An 18491-nucleotide genomic window follows, 5' to 3' on the forward strand; every position below is an offset into this window, starting at 1 on the left:
CTGATAGTTCAGGAAACAACATAAACCTATGTTATGAATGACTCTGTGTGGCATCTTTTTCAATTTTTCCCCAAGATAGGGACCGGTGGGGTGGTTGCCTAACTGCTGCAATTAACTAACATCTTGAGGTGTTCTCATGTTTACCCATCACAGACACATACGGCCTTGTCAACTATTGAAACCGAGCCATGATAGATGTTAAGTGTCAAGCATAATAAATAGATTGCTCGTGAACTGCGGGGACACCTCTGAAAAATTCTCAGTCCATAACAACGTTTAACACACACAATGTCTTATTTTTTAACATTGAAAACAGATTTATTTATCAGAAACAAATAACACAGACTTCCCAACACCAAGGAACAAAAATCTTGTCACTGATTCAAAATTCCAATTTTGCATGACATTAGAACCACACAGTGATTAGAAAAAAATGAAAATAAGATCTTGCTTTTGCTGTTCATGAGAAATTATTATCCACATTGCAAACAACTTCAACATGATTCATAAAGCACTGGAAATAATTGACATGTGAGAGTTGTCAATTGTAATCTTTCCTTCCATTACGTTATTTTTAAACATACATTTTTTTTCTTTCTGAAACAAACTAAAATATTGCTTAAACATTCTTCAAGCTGACATAACACTGGCTAATTCTTCTTGTCATCTCCTGATTGCTCTGATCCTGAGCTACGATGACCTCGCTCAAGTGCAGAAACCTTTTTCTTTAGAGAACTCAGTTCTTTGTGAAGGCTTCTATTGTTTCTCTCCAATCGGCATATTCTTTCATGGTATCTTCCCACTGTTGAGAAACAGCAAAAAAATTTATTTCTTCATGAAGAGATGGGTTTCGACATTGCGAGAACTTTGCGGTTATCAAAACCACACCAGTGACAAACAATTTTTTTTAATCCTTGTGGAAAACTTGAAGGCCATTCCTGGCATTTTTCAAGGTTTGAAAATATCCACAAAACAATCACCAGGTACGGTTGGTGGTGCTGAGATGGCTCCAGAAAACAAAATCAAACAGAGTCCAGTTGTACCCTTGATACTGACCCATTTAATTTAAGCGTAAGTTGTCGTTATGAGTTGCGCTCTTTGTACGTTGCATAGTGGGTCAAAAGATAATGGTTAGGTGCATAAAAGGAGTGGACACTGTGGGGTAGATGCTTACATTTCCATCTGATATGCCAATGCAACCATATTCTTATGATATTGAGATCATTTTGCCCATGATAAGGTACATGGAAGCCAAGCTATAACTACATGTTTGCAAATTGCAAAAGAGTATGGCCTCACCTCCCAGACCAACTGAAACTAATGCAGCAAAATCTGTGGAGAAACATAGCTCTCACCACTGGACGCATCTGACGGAGAGATGTGTGTTCCACGAAAGCCGATATTTTGGCTTTTGGTGTTCACAGTTCTCTTTGTCAAACTTTATCTGGTGGGGAGAGCCCTGGTTATCAAAGGAATCCGCAACATTGGAAGTGGTTGTTCTCGGAGGTGCCGGAGGAGTCTCTTTTATTCTGCAACCGCAGACTAACGTGGCCACTCCTATGACCCATTACAGGGATGGACTGATCTGCATACCAGGGGGAGATGTTTGCATCCACATATTGGAAGGAGTTGTTTGAATCCACCCTGCACCCACCACGCGTTCAAAACCTATGAAAAATGTATCCTTTGTGCCTACTTGCATCTGCCAAATAGTCTAGTGATTCATGAAATGTGCTTCAATTACATCGGTTATGTCAATAGTTTTGAACGGACACTATTTGATTATGTGACCACAGACTAGAACTGATGACTTATCTGGATCTATGAATCCACATATCAATGACTCGGTGAATGTTTCCCTACTGACTTCCATACGTGATGTGGGATTGGTACTGTCGCGCCTGATCTGAGCCGCGTGATCAGAAACACCACACCAAACTCTGCCTCAAGTTTTCCTTGGAATAGTCATACTTACTTCTTGATAGACATAGAGATTGTATTCCCTGCATACTACGATAGATCTCGCCAATATCAGCGGATTGGTCTTTATTTGGCATCATGTCACGCAAACCTCCCGCTGAAGTATCACCTGCAAAATTAAAGTCAGTCAATATTTTAGGCAGATATTGAAGTGTCACCCAGCAAAATAAATCAGCGAAAAATGTAACTCCACTCAAATGTGGCATAGCTAAAACGTGCCTGTGGAAAATGAGAGAACTGGAGTTCCCTCTGCATCCTCGGTTCTGCCTTCCTCAACGGCGTTTCTGTCCTCATCCTCAGCATCAGAAGAAGTTGTTTCCTCAATTATGTGAAGTTTGTGCTCAGCGCTCATGGCATACTTTCTCACTGCGGCACCACTGTGTGTTGCTAAAGAAGCTAGAAAGAGAAAAGGTTTTGTTAGAAATTTCCAGAGGAATCCCACATCTGAAGGTTGTGCAAGTGTTGGCAAGGCTGTAGTTTGAGCCTATGCTTGACATCTTTAGAGCCGCAGTGTGTTTTGTTCAAGGAATGAACTGATCTCCTCATCACCACATGTTGGGCATTGTTTACATTCACGATGATGAAGGATGGAAGATAAGTCACCACTTTGGGTTATGAAGACTTTGGACTGCTGATACAGAGACAATTTTTTCTGCCGGAGAAACCGCGCAGAAGATAACAGCCTTAGGCACAGGAAAAAACAAAGGAAACAAGATAATGGGAACACTGCTAAACACCCTTGAAAAATAAAGGCTGAAATTGTTTTCTAGTGATGAGAGCTATATCAAGAGATCGTGTTCACTTCACGTACCACTCAAGAAACGTTGACAAGGTGTTAGTTGTACTCTACTCACCTTCAAAGGAGTCATCATGGAGAACAAATATGTTTTGTTTTAGCTGAGAGTGGATCTGGTTACCTTGATGGTATTTTGCCCAGGCAATAGTGCTTTGATTGGCAAAATAATGGCCATTCATTCCTGCAGAATCTCATGCAATCCCACAATTTTCAGAGCAGCTCTTGATGGCACGTGTGAACCACACAAAAAATTACCTGAGGTACTCGGTTGTGGAGATACATCTCCGGGCATTATGGTTTCAGGAGCAGTCATGTCATCAGTTGCTTCTTCGTGACTACTGCCGGAAGATATAACGATTACGGTTTCTTCAGTTTCTAGGCAATGAGATCCACTGTCATCTGTTCTTTCTCTCTCTGAAGCTAGTGATTTAATACAGCAGAATTCCAATTAATGATCTTGTTATTGGTACATGGAATACACCACTCACTTCTCAAAGTACTTGGACAAGAAAGCAAATTTTTAAAATTGCACCATTTTCTGATCTGATGACGGATCAAAAAACAAATTAAAAATGGTGGCTTTGTTTGGAGTTCATGACTTCCTAAGAATCCTGGCGATGGTTTTTGAATTAGTTTGCCATGGGTAAACTCTAGTAAGCTGACAATCACATAAAAAGTTAAACTTACCTTGAGGAACTGCTGCTGTATTGATCTTTGCTGGGTCTTCAGTTGTCACTCCAAGAGGTGCATAGGCTTGCGCATCAGATTCTGCTGCACTTGATGATTCCACTGCAACAGTTTCTGAATTCTCATCATCCTCAGATGAAGTTTCTTCAATCTTGACTGCTCTTTCACAGATAATCTCTGAAATGAAAAATCATTTGAACAATGGTAAAAAACGGAATGATCGCCCTGATAATGTTTCCCTTTACTTACTTTGCTTTTTATGATCCAGGCATTCAGTTAAAGGGATCAAACAGGATGCATAGCATAAAAGTGGTGACCGGGGGAATTGCATATTAACATGAAAGATGCTTTTGAGGAGATGGTATTTCTCTAAGAACACTCTATGGCTTTCCAATCGTGACAAATAATTCGAAGATTAAAATTAGAGCGTGACAAACAGAAGGTTGACTTCAAAAACCACCCATTTGTTAATGAGGAATGAAGTCTCTTTGAGAACATGCCACTAAAAAGGTGTCATTAAACATGGGGGACTTGCATGGTCCGCCATGGAAGGGGGGGGGGGTTAAAAAAACTCACCATCATGAGGTCTTTCTTGACATCGAGGCCTCCCTGCCGCCTTCCAGATTAGCATCATCGCGTTGTGCACCCTAATTCTACGACTGCTTCTAGGAATGCATTGCAGTGCCTCCATTGATGAAATGAAATCGGACTTCAGTTTTTGGAATTTGCTTCGACACTGGTTGGCCGTTCGATGAAATCCGCGACTGCGTAGCACTCTTGAAAGAAATCGATAGATGCCGCGGTTGCTTGATTGCGTGCTGGCCATTAACCGAGATGCATGCCCACTCCTCCGAACAACCCTCAGAAGAAGAGATACCTCCTCCACTTCCCAGACATTTCCATGACGCCGGGAAATCATTTTGCACCAAGTGAACTGCGCCACACACAAATTCCAAAAAGTTCTCTCAAGAGTGATTGGTCTCCCATTTCATCCGCCCGCCCCCTCAACGATTTTAGCCAATCGTCTTAGTGCCCGCCAAAAACATGGAATGTTCTCAAGTAAAAATTTATTTTGGTGGACAGATCAAGTGGAGGCTTATGATAATTTCTCAGAAGCGTGTGGACTTGTGACTGTGACATTGAAGTGTATTTTTGTTTAATTCGTGGTGAACACAGATAAACCATTTTAAAAAAAAATCTAGGACAAGATTTCCTACCCTACCGCACCGTTTTTTACTCTTTCGTGGATGGATGAACGTGAAACTCGATTTCTTTTCCATCACGTGACTAGTAAAGGGGAAAGAAATTGTGGGAACCGAACAAGACAGTGGTGCGTGTGCGAATTGACAGGGCAAAGAATCACACAACGCTTTAGACTGACTGCATTCCTTGTGCTTGAAAAAAACGGGACCGAGTACTTTTTTTTTAATAAAACAAAGCGCTACTTCACAAAACATACATACCGCTTTTTTTTTTTTTTTAGGTGTTTCAGAGTCAGGAAAACTGGACTGGGGAGGGGGTCAACACATCAATCCACTGTAATCCGCCCCTCTTAATTTTGCTCCATCACATGTGTAGTCATCGCGACATTTGAGTGGAAGAACTGGTCAATCTGCTCCTGCAAGTCTACTCTATGCTCTTTGCCCTAAAAGACACAAGCACAACTATCCCTAGCAAATGTCCTTCCTCCCCTCTAGGAAGTCATGATTTTTCTCCCGCCAAAAATGTGGCCACGATGATAGGCTGGCCAACTTGGGCGGGAGTTTTCCTTGGAACTGTGCGTTCTCCACTCTTGTGAACACATTTGTCTCACGGCATACTTTGGAATTGCGGAGGATTTTTTGAGCCCGATTTTATTCTGCTGAATTATGTCTGCGGTCCGAGCATTGGCACTGGCCTTGCTTCACATCATCTTTATCTATATTCAGCGATCGATCGATGCCTGCAACAGTTACTGGATGCGAGTGGTTAGAAGAAGGAGAATGCTTAGGAAATCACTTGCACTGAGGTGCATACCTCCGCCTTTATGGAGAACAAGGAGAACAGCAATGAACAGAGCACGTTTTCTCGCTGTAGCCGGAATCAGAGTCCCCCGTCGCTACTGGATTTATCCCCGTAGCAGGGACTGGTGGGACAATTTCGTCACTGCCATATGGGATGACCAGCTGTGGATTGAAAATTTTCGTATGACCAGGGAGACTTTCAATGAATTGGTTCATTCCATAGGGCACCGTCTTTCCCGTCAGCGCACCAGACTTCGCAATCCAATCTCTGTGGAGATGAGAGTCGCCATAGCACTTTGGTATCTTGCCAACTGTTCGACTTACCGTCAATGCATGAACCAATTCGGAGTGGGTATTTCAACAGTGGCAGGAATCGTCTTGGAGGTCTGCTTGGCGATAGAATTGGAGCTACTCAGTAGAGTCGTGTGCCTTGGACCTGATGTGGCGAGGGTGAGTACGCACTCATCTCCCAGAGTAACAGTCTCCATTCAAACTGTACTGGTCAAAGATTACAATTTGAAGCACAAAAAACTATGTTGCTGACACGTAGGCAATGAGCTGCACCTTTAAACCAATTTTATCGTGCCATGAGCTTTCGAGAGTCGCGGTTCCCTTTTTTCTTGTGCGTTTGAACAAGCGAACTGTGATTCTCAAAAGCTTGAGCTACAGTAAAATTTGCAAGTGCTGAGGGTTCTACTGTACTCTTTTTTATTTCACTAGTACAGACTATGGCTAACTCCTCTGGATTCTGGAGATGTGAGACTGCCTCAGCGCTGTAGTGAGGAGATTATGAATATAGGCGGTGGGAGAAAGAGGGGATTCTCTCTAACAGCAATCTTGTTTTTTTCTCTTTCATTGCAGATTATGTCTGGATTTCAGAAACTTGGCTTTCCTCATTGCATTGGTGCAGTTGATGGCACCCATGTTGCCATTTGCAAATTTAAAGGCCGTGGACGGGAGTACATCAACCGCAAGAAATTCAATTCCATTCTCATCCAGGGCACGGTGGACCATACTGGAAGATTCATTGATGCAGAGGTTGGCTGGAGTGGGCGGAACCATGACGCCTTTGTTTTTGTGAATTCTGCAATTTGTACGGCAATGGATGCGGGGGTGTTTGTGCCAGGCAACCCCAGTCTTACAATAGAGGGTGTAACCGTGCCACCACTCATCATATCTGATGCAGCCTACCCCATGAGAAGGTGGCTGATGAAGCCCTTCAATAGGCCCCACACTCCCGCAGAAGCATACTTTGACCGCTGCCTCACCAGAGCTAGGACCATAGTGGAAAGATGTTTCGGACGTTTGAAGGGGCGCTGGAGGTGTTTGAGGTCACAGCTTATGGTTGCGGAGGAGAATGTGACCTGCATAGCTACCGCGTGTGTGGTGCTACATAACATTTGTGAATTGAAAGGTCATGGCATTCCAGAGGATGATTCTCCCGTGAGGCCTGTGGAGGTGGATGAGGAATCTCTTGAACTCCCTGTGGGAGACAGAAGGCACCGGGAGGAGGGGAAGTTGGTGCGCGATGCCCTTGCACGCCACATGTTTCGAAACAGAGAAATCTAACAATATAAAAAACTCTTCAGTCTGATTGTGAAAAAATCTGTGGTTGAACTTGTTGCATGTTCAGAGGTTGGACTCACGGTTTCAAAAAATGTTTCTTGTTGGTTTTGCCTTGATTGGATGTGTCATGCATTCAGTTGCAAGTGCTGGATTCCTATGAAACATGGTTTGTTAGAAAGCTTTGTTTAGAGATTCAATGATGATCTAATGAGTGAATTCTCATTGTTCCATTCCTGTTTTGAAATAAATTTTTATAACATCATGGTAAGAAATGTTCTGTTTGGTGGGCATCAAGTGAGCAGGAGGGGTTTCCACAAAGAGAGAAAGTGAAAAAAAGGGTTCATCATTGCACAGCCCAGGGGTGCCAAGATGGTCAGCACACTGTTGAATGCTAGCTTATCCGTGTGAAACAGCATCAGATCCACAAACACCCTCCCCCAACGTCACACTTCCACAGTGTTCCCTGCGATGGGAACCACCTACAGAACAAAGGAAAAATGACAACCACACACCAAAGTACTCTATTATAAAAAAACCATTCTCTCCTTCAAACTAAAATTGAGAAGGACAGTGTGAGACATAACACAGGCAGTACATAACACAACTAACCATACTGTGCAGAATTAAACCAAACTCTATTACGGGAAATAAAAAAAATTATTTCTTTAAGGTCTTTCAGGTTCCCATTTGGTGGGCACAACAGGACACGAAAGCAGCCCACAACACCAAATAACACAAATAGCATGCACAAATTCTGCCAGCAATTTTGATCGGGGGATTATTGTGTGTGAATTACGTAGTGTTATCTCTCTGGTTGAGGGAATGCTGTCACGGCCTTAGGTCTGCACCCACCGGTTTTTATATTCAAACAAGTGACATAAAAAATCCTTTCTTATAGCAATTGTGTTTTGGGTTGCTCTGTAAGGTGAGGTGACTTGTGCCCTATTTTCCCCTATAATAATAATAATAGCATTCGATTTATATACCGCCCTTCAGGACAACCTAATGCCCACTCAGAGCGGTTTACTAACTGTTATTATTCCCCCAAAAAAGTCACCCTGTGAGGTGGGTGTTGCTGAGAGAGCTCCAAAGAACTGTGTCTCGGCCAAGGTGACCCAGCTGTCTTCAAGCGGAGGAGTGGGGAATCACACCCAGCTCTCCAGATGCCCTTTGGTGTTCTCCCCCACCACCAATGTAGACGGTGTCTGGTCTACCGCACAGTTAAAGGCACGAAGTTGTGTGGCACGAGAACCGCCCTTCGAGGTGGAACCAAATGCCCCCCCCCTCCAGGTTGGTTTGCCTTGGTGCTTGCTTGGGGGGTTGGAGGACAGGTAGGAAACGTTCCCCTGATGTCACTGGGCATCTTTCATGCAATATTCCTAACCCCAGAACGACCAGCCTCTCTTATTTTCAACGTGGGAGATGATGGAGAAAGAGGGTGCCAAGAACAACATATTTTTCAGTCCATTAAAAGGACCACCCAACCGGCATCTGCCTGAACCATGTTAGAGGAAGTTAGGACAGGTGGGAGCAGGCACCATGAAAGTTGGCAGCATTTTGATTACAAAAGGCCACCCTGAACTACCTGGGAAGATGAATTCCTTTTTCTCCATATAGAAACATGGATATTGTTTGAAGAATGGGGCACCTTGTTTTGGAGTCCACCATGAAGGTAAATGAAGTACTGTGGGATGTTTATTTTGTGAAGGCACACCTCTAAAAATGTTTTCACCATGCTTTAAGTGAGATGGGCCCCCCTTGCACCATCATCAAACACCGTGTCTTCCCCCCCCCCCTCACCCATCCCAATCCCCTCACTAAGATGGAAATGTATGTTGGTACAAGGCACCAATTTCCTGAATGAGAGGAATGTTGGATGGAAGTTTTCAAGGAAAAACCCCAGAACAGGCATGCTGTGTTGGGATCAGCACATGGAACACAGGAACACGTGGCACTGAACGGCACTGGGACTGTGCCCTGTCCTTGAAGACTATCCCACCATGTTTAAAAGTTGTTTTGTTTCTGTTCTTTGGGAAAGGTTTATGGTTTATGTCGGCACATATTTTTAATGTGTTCTCTTAAAGATGACTCGGCTACTGTGCGGTAAGTAAAAACAGCATTCCACACACCTCAGCCCTTATCATTCCTCCATGGGTATTCCCCCCCCTCCCTGCCCAAGATCCCAAACCGGCCTTCTAATCTAAACGGCATTCCCTAAATCCCTACACATGATACAGCATCGGTTGCCTAGGGTGATCAGCATTTCAACATTCCCTTGCCCCATTTTTTGAATTAGTCAGAATTCCTTGTTCATAACATTTCATCAATACTGCTCTTACTGATGTTTTAATTCTCTTCATGTGTTTCTCCAGCAACATCATACAGACATGAGGGGGAGGAGGAGCCCACGGAGGAAACAGGCTCAGAGGTGACCGTGCCAATGGATGAAATGGCCTTGCAACCCAGTTCTGAGGCAGTGAAGCAAGAAGAGGGAAACTGCTCCGAGTTCAATGAAGAAGTCACACCTCAGCAAGCAGTGATTCCACCAGAACAGCTGACTGAGCATTCAGGTACACAAATGGAACTAACTACACCGTCATTCTGCCACATGTTAAACACGTGCTCTGTAATGACAATGAACAAAATTAAATCAAGTTCTCCAAACCCCCTTTTCAGGTGACCCCTGTGAGGAATGCATTCAAGCGCGGTGTCCACTACACACTGTAAATGTGCCTTCTTCATCTTTGGCAAGGGAACAGCCCCTTGAGATACTGGAGACTGTTCACAAGGCAGTGGGAACATGCCTCAGCTGCGGTAAGTAACCATCAATGACTTACAACGTTTGTGAACACAGAAGTGGCCACTCTGCGCTTACACCTTTTGTTTCCACAGCAAAGAAAACCAACAGAAGGATGGACAGCCTGCAGGCCTTGGTGAAGAAGCTAGAAAACAATGTGAGGAATTTGAATGAGGAGAACAAGAAATTGAGGTCCGACATTGATAATGTGCTGTCAAGGTTTAAGGAGATGTAGAAAAGATTTATTTAACATGCATGTTAGTTAAGTGTCCATATGATGCCTCACATGTAATCTTTCAAGTTTTGAAAAGAATAAAAAACAAATTTAAAACTGTGTAGTTTCTCCCATGGGTCAACATTTCAAACAACCGTGGTCAAAAAATAGATCTGGCAAACCGCACCTGGATTGCGGTGGGAAACAAAAACCAATTTTTTTCAATGGCCATTGTCAACCCCTCGCCAACATCGAAAAACACAATTACAGCTGTGACAAACATAATTTCAACAGCAATGATACGTGTGATATGCAGATTCCAACCCAAATGCTGCACCGGAAAAACATGTGGGGCTCAGAGGGATGGATCATATCTTTCTCTCTTTTTAATGATCCGAGCCCTTTTTCTTAGTGGTGCCTTCTCATGATCGTTATCGCGTGTTTTGCTGTTGGCATTTTGGGAAGTTTCTGCAACCGGGCCTGCTCTTTGCTCCCTGACAAAGAGTTCAGTCAAGGAGCTGAGGGCACCGACAGCCCTATTAAGCCCCTCCATATTTTGTGACTGTGCCTCAATAAAAGCCCTACGATCCTCTCTTGCCTCCCTGATAATGTCCTCGTGCCATCTTGTCTCTGATTCCATGGCTGCACGCCAATGGCTGGTTGCCTCCAGAATTTCTCCACGTTCCTTTCTGTTGTTTTGTTCCTCCCTCTGTGCCTGAGATAGCATTCTCTCTGCAACGTTGGTGAGGACAGAGACGCGCCTGGTTCTGGTGCGCGCCTTTTCTAAGCGTGTAGCAGGAGACAGTTGTGCCGTGGGGACCTGCGGTTGTTCCACTGCTGGTGGATTGTTCAGATCTCCTGTTGGAAAGGACAGTGGTTATGCAAGTAGTAGTTACAAAGGAGTTTGTGGAGGTCACAATTTCAGCTCTTTCCTACCTTGCGGATCCTCTGCACCCTGTCCTGTCACCTCCGGGAACTCCTCTATCTGAGTTAAATCTGGATCTTGGAAATAAAAGATTTGGTTGTAAAATGAATGAGTTGATCTTCTTCATTCATGCTCACAGAAGTCTTCTTGACATCAGCAGAACGATGTTTACACCAATATTTTCCATGGTAGCCCAACCCCCACAAACAGATAATTATTTTGAGACTATAGCCATGTTTCTCATGGAGCGGAGCATACCAGGGCTCATTGGGAGGGCAGCATTGATTGTTGACCACAAGCACCCCACTCTATCTGCATCTTACCGTCTGCGGCATTTTCATCCTCTGGATCGGTCATGTCCATTGGGGGGGCTTCTCCGATTGATGTTTCTTGTTCTGTGGAAGAACCTGCAGTAATTGAAAACAAGTGATAGGCTGGTAAACAGTTAATGTACCATGGTTCTCCAGGGGGGGGGGGAAAGGGAGGTGACGTTACAGACCATTGTCAGGTGTGGATTAATGCTTGGTGGAAGATAACCCAACCACCTTTGGGATACCTTGCACATTGCTGATCAAGGTGAAGTCCCCCTCTCCTTTCACAGAGCCCTTCTCTGCTGAAACCTGCGCCAGCCCCAGTAAAAAACGTTTCCCACCGCTAGCTTGCCTTGAGAAGCGGATTTCCACAATATTGGTTATACGTCCCCATAGGCAGAATAAACAACACATCCTTCCACGCACAAAAGTTAAATCAGGGAAATGCCCCCCCACTTGCGCCTCATCCCTCTCCTGCAGTGATAACCCAAACACAATCAATCCGTTGAGCATATCCCCGAAATCCTAAGCAGAAGGAAAAAATGCCCCTGAGACTCCGGGAAAGTTCTGCCCAGGCGGGGCACACTGGAGGGCACAGCGAACCCACCCCAACCAAGGACCAGTCATGTCGGTCAAAACTGCATGCTCACCTGAATCATTGGGAGTGGAAGCGGGGACCGCCTGAAGATGTAGAGTGACCATTGGATGTGTGAATAGTTCCTCTGATCCCTCCCATGGAGCGGGAACGCCATGGTTCGACCGATCTTCCCCCATGGGGTCGGCATTGCTCACCGACTGCAGGTTAAGACTTCTTGCCACCCTTTGTGGCCGTATGCTTGCATCCCCTCTGAAAATTCTTGCAAGCTGTGCATAGAAAGGGCATGTTGCAGGGGCATTTCCCGATCTTCCATTGTGTGCCGCGACCCTCTTGTACTCCTGTCTCAAAGCTTTTGTTTTTGTCCGGCATTCGAGTGCGGTTCTTGCATGGCCTCTCGCCACCATCTGCTCTGAGATGCGCTCGAAAACATCAATGTTCCTGTGACAGAGCAATAGTGCCTCTTGCACCTTCTCCTCACCCCAAAATTCAATGAGGTCCAATGTCTCCTTCTCCCTCCAGGAGACCCCTCTCCCACTGGTTGGTTTTAGTGCAGCCATTTCCTTGAGCAACCGTTGAGCAGTGCACGGAGGTGGCACAGATCGCAGGAGTTGAATTTCCCGCCCAGCAAATAATGGCACCCCATTGGTCCACAAAAATCACGTGATCCCAGAAGGGGTGAGTTTGAACCTCGTTTGAGGGCACCACCCACTGCCCCAACCCCATTCCCATCCCGAAAAAAGGAGTCAAAATATGTAGAACACACAATTGGAGATGTCTCAATGCACCTTTGCATCCACAGAACGCAGAAACGTTATGGCCAATTTTATTTTTCATTACTGGAAAATGTCGATGGTGGTTCCTGATTGAATTGTCAAAATGCAGAGAGTTTTGAGTGGAGAGGGGTTGTCACTGAAACGTTTGGTTCATCATGACCACAATCGCTCACCGCTAGGCAAACATTTTTTTAAGGGGGGGGGTTGGAAATGTGAGGCGCGTAACACGAACTTATCAGGATGCAAAAGACGGGGAGAGAAGAATAGAGATGGCACCAATGGAGATGTACCGCTGAAATCTTTAGGTTGGGGGTGAAAAAATGGCGGACGAAGCATTTGGGGAGCTGGAGATGCAGACCAATCAGCTTCCGACGACAAGACTTAGCGGGGGGAGAGAGAAGCAAAAAAGGGACAAAAGTGTTCACACTGGGATTTATCGGATCAGCATTGAGTTGGCAGCGGATTATGGGAAAATTCGCGGTATGTCCGCAGTGAGAAAAATCGGGGATAACCCGGACTGACAGCGGCTCTGCGTCCCATGGATGCCTTGCTAATGTGAAAACTCTGAAAACATGGGATGCAAACCAGGGACAGATACGCTGCTAAGTGTGAGTGTGAAATATCTCGGAGTCTCCTTTTACTATCCACTTCCTCTGCCAACCACACACACTCCCAGTTCTAGCTTGTCTCAGTAATATTAGCGCTGGCTTTCTCACTTTAGTTCTTCAGCTAAAAGCTTTTTATCAATCATAAGCTGTCACAGTGAGGGGAAACTTTTCCCTCCTTTTCCTTACACAGAGGAATCTCAGAGCCAAGCTACAAGTGACACCTTATACAGGTTGGACACTTGTCAGCTTCCCTCAAGTTTTGATGGGAAATGTAGGCATCCTGGTTTTACAGCTTGGCTCTCCATTACAGCTGCAAGACCAGGATGCCTACATTTCCCATCAAAACTTGAGGGAAACTGACAAGTGTCCAACTTGTGTCAGGCGTCACTTGTAGCTTGGTTCTAAGTCTGACCCTCTCTGGTCAGATTCCAAGCTTAGATTCTTTCCTGACAATCCTGCCAGCATTAATTTGTTACCTTCTCACTGGCCAATCACAGAGAGGGGGGAGCAGCATGTCGATCATCCTCCCTTCAGGCAGTTGTTTTTAACCCTTTATCTTCCACTCTCTGGATGCAGCATTTGGTAATCCTTGCATTTAAAATGCCCAGTCCATCACACTAGTAAACAACAACAAAGTACAGGAGCTTAATTCCTCTAATTTGTCTATAGAGCTTGTTAAACCCTGAGTGAATATATAAACTGCAATCCATTTATTGGATGTCAGACATTAAGGAACTATCCTAGCAGCCCACTACTGCCTTGAAAAATGTGCTGGTTTTATTACCTTCCCAGACTGCAAAACAGGATTCTCAAATACATGGCGGAATACCCTACATAGCTGATGGACTCTTGACTCACCACCAGATTCCTTGGCTGCCCCTTTCCCCTAGGCTATTAGGAATCCTTGCCTCCAGGTCATGACTTGGCATCCAGTCTTACACTCTTACCTGGAAGATTCTTGCTTGTCTTTATTATCATATTTATTTTTCTAGAATATTATTAGTATATTTCCATTCCACATTTTGGACAAAATTGGTAGCTCACAAGAACAACATAAAGTACAAATGACATTAAAACCAATCTAATTGTTCCTCCCAGAAGAGATTAATATCTAAATCAGATCCAGACACTCTGGTGACTCCAGCAATGGCCCTTGGAAGCAGGAGGTGTACCAGTTAGCATGCTGGACTAGGATTTGGGAGAGCTAAATTCAAATCTCCACTCTGACATGGAAGCTCAATAGGTGACTTTGGGCAAGTCACAGTCTCAGCATAATCTACCTCACAGGGTTGTTTAGAGGATAAAATGGAGGACAGGAGAAGAGTGCAAGCCACTTTGGGTCCTCATCAGGGAGAAATACAGAGTATAAATGACATTAAAATAATAATAATAGGTGCCTGCTGATGGAGTTGCACATAATTAATTGTATTCATTAAATTATTATTTAGGTTTATTAAGGAATATTTCTGATCTGTCCCCAACATTTGTATCCCAACTTTACTCCAGGGAACTCAGAGCATTCTATGTGCCTTTTCTTTTCCTGTGGTCCTCACAGCTACCCTGTGAGGAAGGTTTAAGATGAGAGGTAGTGGGTGACCCGGGTCTTCACAATCAGCTTCACCACCAAGATGGGATTTGCATCCAAGTGACTCAAAGGCATGCTGGCTCTCTTAACAAAGCAACAGGCATCCAAGACATAACCCGCACATCATGGCAAACTTCCCAAATTAAAATATCCTGCCTTTTTGACTTGGTTGGCACTACTGTCTTCCATGTGCTGGTAAACATCCCAGCACATGGGAAGATGCCAGCCACAGCTGCTGGCGAAACGTCAGGAACTACAATGCCAAGACCACGGCAATACAGCCCAGAAAACCCACAACAACCATCGTTCTCCGGCCGTGAAAGCCTTCGACAATACATCCCAGTGAGATTACAGTAGTTAGTGCAGAATTCAGCAAGCCGCCCTTCTTGGCTGTAGGGAGCATTTCAGCACTTGCCCACTGCCTCTGGGTTTCAGGAGCAGATTGGCTTTTTTAACATACCAGGGAATTTCTCAGAGCCACCGAGAAGGGCTGCTGGTCCCCACCAGCAATTCAGTCTGAAAAACACTGGCAGGGCCACAAAAGGCACTTGGCTCAGCCCAGCTGGTGGCAGCCCCAAACTTGAATTGCTCCCAAGCCATTTTAGCTTTTCAGTCAGCTCCCCTGCTGGCTTCCTATCAGGATTTTGGGTCAAACCAAAGATCCTTCCTGGTTATTATCTTTAAAGCCTTATACGGTAGGGTGTGCAAAAAAAATGTTTCAATTCTCCTGTGTTGCCTTAATTAGTATGGGAATTAAAACCAGACATATTTGTCATTTGTTAATCTGATATGATTAACTGATATATGATATGTGAGCCAGTGTGGGGTAGTGGTTAGAGTGTTAGACCAGGGCTTGAATTCCCAGTCTGCCACAGAAGCTTGTTGAGCCAGTCACACTTACTTCACAGTGAGTATAAAATGGAGGTGAGCCTTTTAAGGTCTGAACCTGTCTAGAAGAATACTTCTTCCATCGTTAGAACAAGGCAGTGTTTATCCCCTCTCACCCACAAGGTCTTTTTTAAAAAACAGACCCTCATTATGCACCAGCTGAGAATGGGAGAGCCAGTTTGGTGTAGTGGTTAAGAGCAGCAGGCCTCTAATCTGGAGAGCCAGGTTTGCTTCCCCACTCCTTTGCTTGAATCCAGCTGGGTGATCTTGGGTCAGTCACAGCTTCTCAGAGCTCTCTCAGCCCCACCCGCCTCACAGGGTGTTTTGCTGTGGGGATAATAATGATATACTTCGTAAACCACTCTGAGTGGGCGTTGTCTTGGAGGGTGGTATATAAATAGAATGTTATTATTATGTTATAGATGAGGATCCCTCTTTATACATTAATTTGTTGCCTGATTTGCTTATGTCTGCCCTGTAAGCGAGAATTTTATTGCCTATGTGAGATGCTTGCTCTGGAAGCAAATAAACACAATAAAGAAACAAACAAATGCAATAACAATAATAAAGAAAACAAAAAAATTTGAGGTTGGAGCGAACTGAATGCATACAGAGATTGTGCACATCCATAAATATTTTTAACTATTTTACTTTTGAATTTATCTCTGAAACTATTTTACTTACCTGAATTTGGCTCTGAAATCATTACAATCATTACGCAAAATAGCATTACGATAAATGAAGGTTTTAAAAGTTGCCTAATTTTTGGCTGCACTGGTATGTCTCTACCTAATCTTGGGATAGTTTTCATCCACTAAATGATGGTATCCCATTCCCTTTTTTACAGTTCATTCTTTAAGAGTTATATTCACTGTTTTTTAAAAACAAGTAATTTAGTCTTATTTCATTTCATTGGCCTATTATCGAATTTCTGAAGTATGCAAGTGCTCATATGCAGTGGGGTGGAATCCTGTCCTGTGCCACTTCTTCTTAGATATGTAACCATTCTACCTATTTTAAGTCCCTCAAATAGATTCAGAAACTCAGGGCCAAGCTACAAGTGACGAATGACACTTGAACGGCAAGTGGATTGAATGGAGGGCAAGTGAACAGGGAGAAATACACTTGCCGTTCAAGTGTCATTCGTCACTTGTAGCTTGGCCCTATATAAGCAGAATAGATCCTACCTCTACCATTCCACTGAGCCTTCCGCCAGCCTACAGAGCTTCCTTCCAAATTAAGCACTACTTCCAATGGAGGGAGAGCCACTTAAGTCAGAGGAAGTCTACTTAGCTGGAAGGTTCCTTGGAGGGCAGCTGAATCCACCCCAGTGTATATTTTTATTAATGGACTATGCTCCATAGCCTGGATCCTATATGTTCCTTCTGGTTGTGCACCTATTCGTCCATAACAGATGCTATCCTTCAGCTATCCTTCAGCTCTAGGTGTTTTCTACTCATTAAAATACTATAGTTTTGAGCAAACAGGAAGCACCTATTATTGAAGGAACACATTCAGTAAGCACAGTGCTGCACAAGCAGAAGTATACGATGGGATCCAGGCTAAAGTTACAATTTCCACTAATTCCCTCTTACCCCTGCAAACCCCTCTCATGTTGCTCTTCAGTGTTCCCTGTCTCCCAAGAGCAGCATTTCATGGAGATCAGTTGGTTACACGGGATGAGGGAAAGGCAAGAACATTCCATTCCACTGATAGAGAGCCAGTTTGGTGTAGTGGTTGAGTAGCAGGCCTCCAATCTGGAGAACCAGGTTTGATTCCCCATTCCTCCGCTTGAAGCCAGCTGGGTGGCCTTGGGTCAATCACAGAGCTCTCTTAGCCCCACCCACCTCACAGGGTGATTGTCATGAGGATAATAACAACACACTTTGTAAACTGCTCTGAGTGTGACATTAAGTTGTCCTGATATTTTGATTATAATGGATAGAACTTATAAGATGTTTTAGTCCTGTACATTTGAGAATGACCGTATATTGACACATTTTATAATTTCATTATAAGATAATTAGTTATATAAAGATATTTGGTAGAATAGACTGTACAATTGTTGCCAAGTAGGCCCCCTCCCCTGCTTTGAAGCCTGCCATGAACTGTGCTAAAGTTTCCTGCATTGCTGTTTTACTGCTACACCAAAGACTGCTTTGCACGCGTGTGTTCTGATACACGTGTCAGTTTCCTGCCTGCGTGTCAATTACCTTGCTGCTGCAATAGACTGTGTAGTTTACTGACCCCATGTTTGGTTAACTGCACAAAGGACTCTTTCTGGGCAGCCCTGCCCTGACCTGTATCTGGATTTCCCAGTGTGTGTTTGGACTTTTATTACAAGTGTGCCCCGTGCCTGCATTGCCATCTGCCACGGACTGTGCCGGTTCCCTGCTTTGGACTGTGTTTTAGAGTGTTGTTCCCGCTGCCCCCATGGAAGCCTGCCTCATATGGGCCCAAGCCGCTGCTAGCAGCCGGGCGCCTGCCGGGGAAACCTCCAGCGAGCCTGGCTAGGCGCTCCCTGGTCAGTTCCCGCCTGGAGCCTCCCGCGAGCCGGTCGCCGAGCTTGCCCTCGCTACCGGGCAGCCTGCTATCCAGCCCCAGCTATGGCCCCGCCGGCATCCATGTTCTTAGGCAACCAGAAGACCCGGGGAAGAAGACTGCTTTGAGAAGCCATTTCGGCGAAGCGGGCACACCACGTCCGCAGCGAGAGCCCCTCGCCCCGCTCTGCATATCTTAGGAGCCGCCCCGGAGAAGGAA

General features: G+C 44.7%; 2 protein-coding genes across 2 annotated transcripts; both read right to left on the minus strand.

Moving 5' to 3' along the window:
- Window positions 1-293: 293 nt before the first annotated feature.
- LOC129326485 (uncharacterized) lies at window positions 294-8807 on the minus strand. The gene is made up of 6 exons (XM_054974660.1): window positions 4040-8807; window positions 3464-3640; window positions 3032-3196; window positions 2200-2376; window positions 1976-2089; window positions 294-802 (listed from the first exon to the last, which is right to left on the minus strand). Exons 1-6 carry the CDS (start codon window positions 4380-4382, stop codon window positions 651-653), a joined length of 1128 nt encoding a protein of 375 aa, XP_054830635.1. The 5' UTR covers window positions 4383-8807; the 3' UTR covers window positions 294-650.
- A 43-nt stretch (window positions 8808-8850) lies between these two features.
- Window positions 8851-12937, minus strand: LOC129325475 (uncharacterized). Its single transcript, XM_054973136.1, has 4 exons — window positions 11930-12937; window positions 11292-11375; window positions 10980-11045; window positions 8851-10901 (listed from the first exon to the last, which is right to left on the minus strand). Exons 1-4 carry the CDS (start codon window positions 12432-12434, stop codon window positions 10399-10401), a joined length of 1158 nt encoding a protein of 385 aa, XP_054829111.1. The 5' UTR covers window positions 12435-12937; the 3' UTR covers window positions 8851-10398.
- Window positions 12938-18491: the final 5554 nt, after the last annotated feature.

Source organism: Eublepharis macularius, chromosome 3, assembly GCF_028583425.1.
Source record: "Eublepharis macularius isolate TG4126 chromosome 3, MPM_Emac_v1.0, whole genome shotgun sequence".
Classification (NCBI taxonomy): Eukaryota; Metazoa; Chordata; class Lepidosauria; order Squamata; family Eublepharidae; genus Eublepharis; species Eublepharis macularius.

Bases quoted from the DNA above. Each gene is read 5' to 3' on its own strand.
- LOC129325475 (XM_054973136.1), bottom strand. From the start codon at position 12,434: ATGGCTGCACTAAAACCAACCAGTGGGAGAGGGGTCTCCTGGAGGGAG. The intron at 11,046-11,291 runs GTAAGATGCAGA...TTTATTTCCAAG, and splicing joins GGATGAAAATGCCGCAGACG to ATCCAGATTTAACTCAGATA. The intron at 10,902-10,979 runs GTAGGAAAGAGC...CCTTTCCAACAG, and splicing joins GGGTGCAGAGGATCCGCAAG to GAGATCTGAACAATCCACCA.
- LOC129326485 (XM_054974660.1), bottom strand. From the start codon at position 4,382: ATGATTTCCCGGCGTCATGGAAATGTCTGGGAAGTGGAGGAGGTATCT. The intron at 3,197-3,463 runs GTAAGTTTAACT...TTAAATCACTAG, and splicing joins TACAGCAGCAGTTCCTCAAG to CTTCAGAGAGAGAAAGAACA. The intron at 2,377-3,031 runs GTAATTTTTTGT...TTCTCTTTCTAG, and splicing joins TCCACAACCGAGTACCTCAG to CTTCTTTAGCAACACACAGT.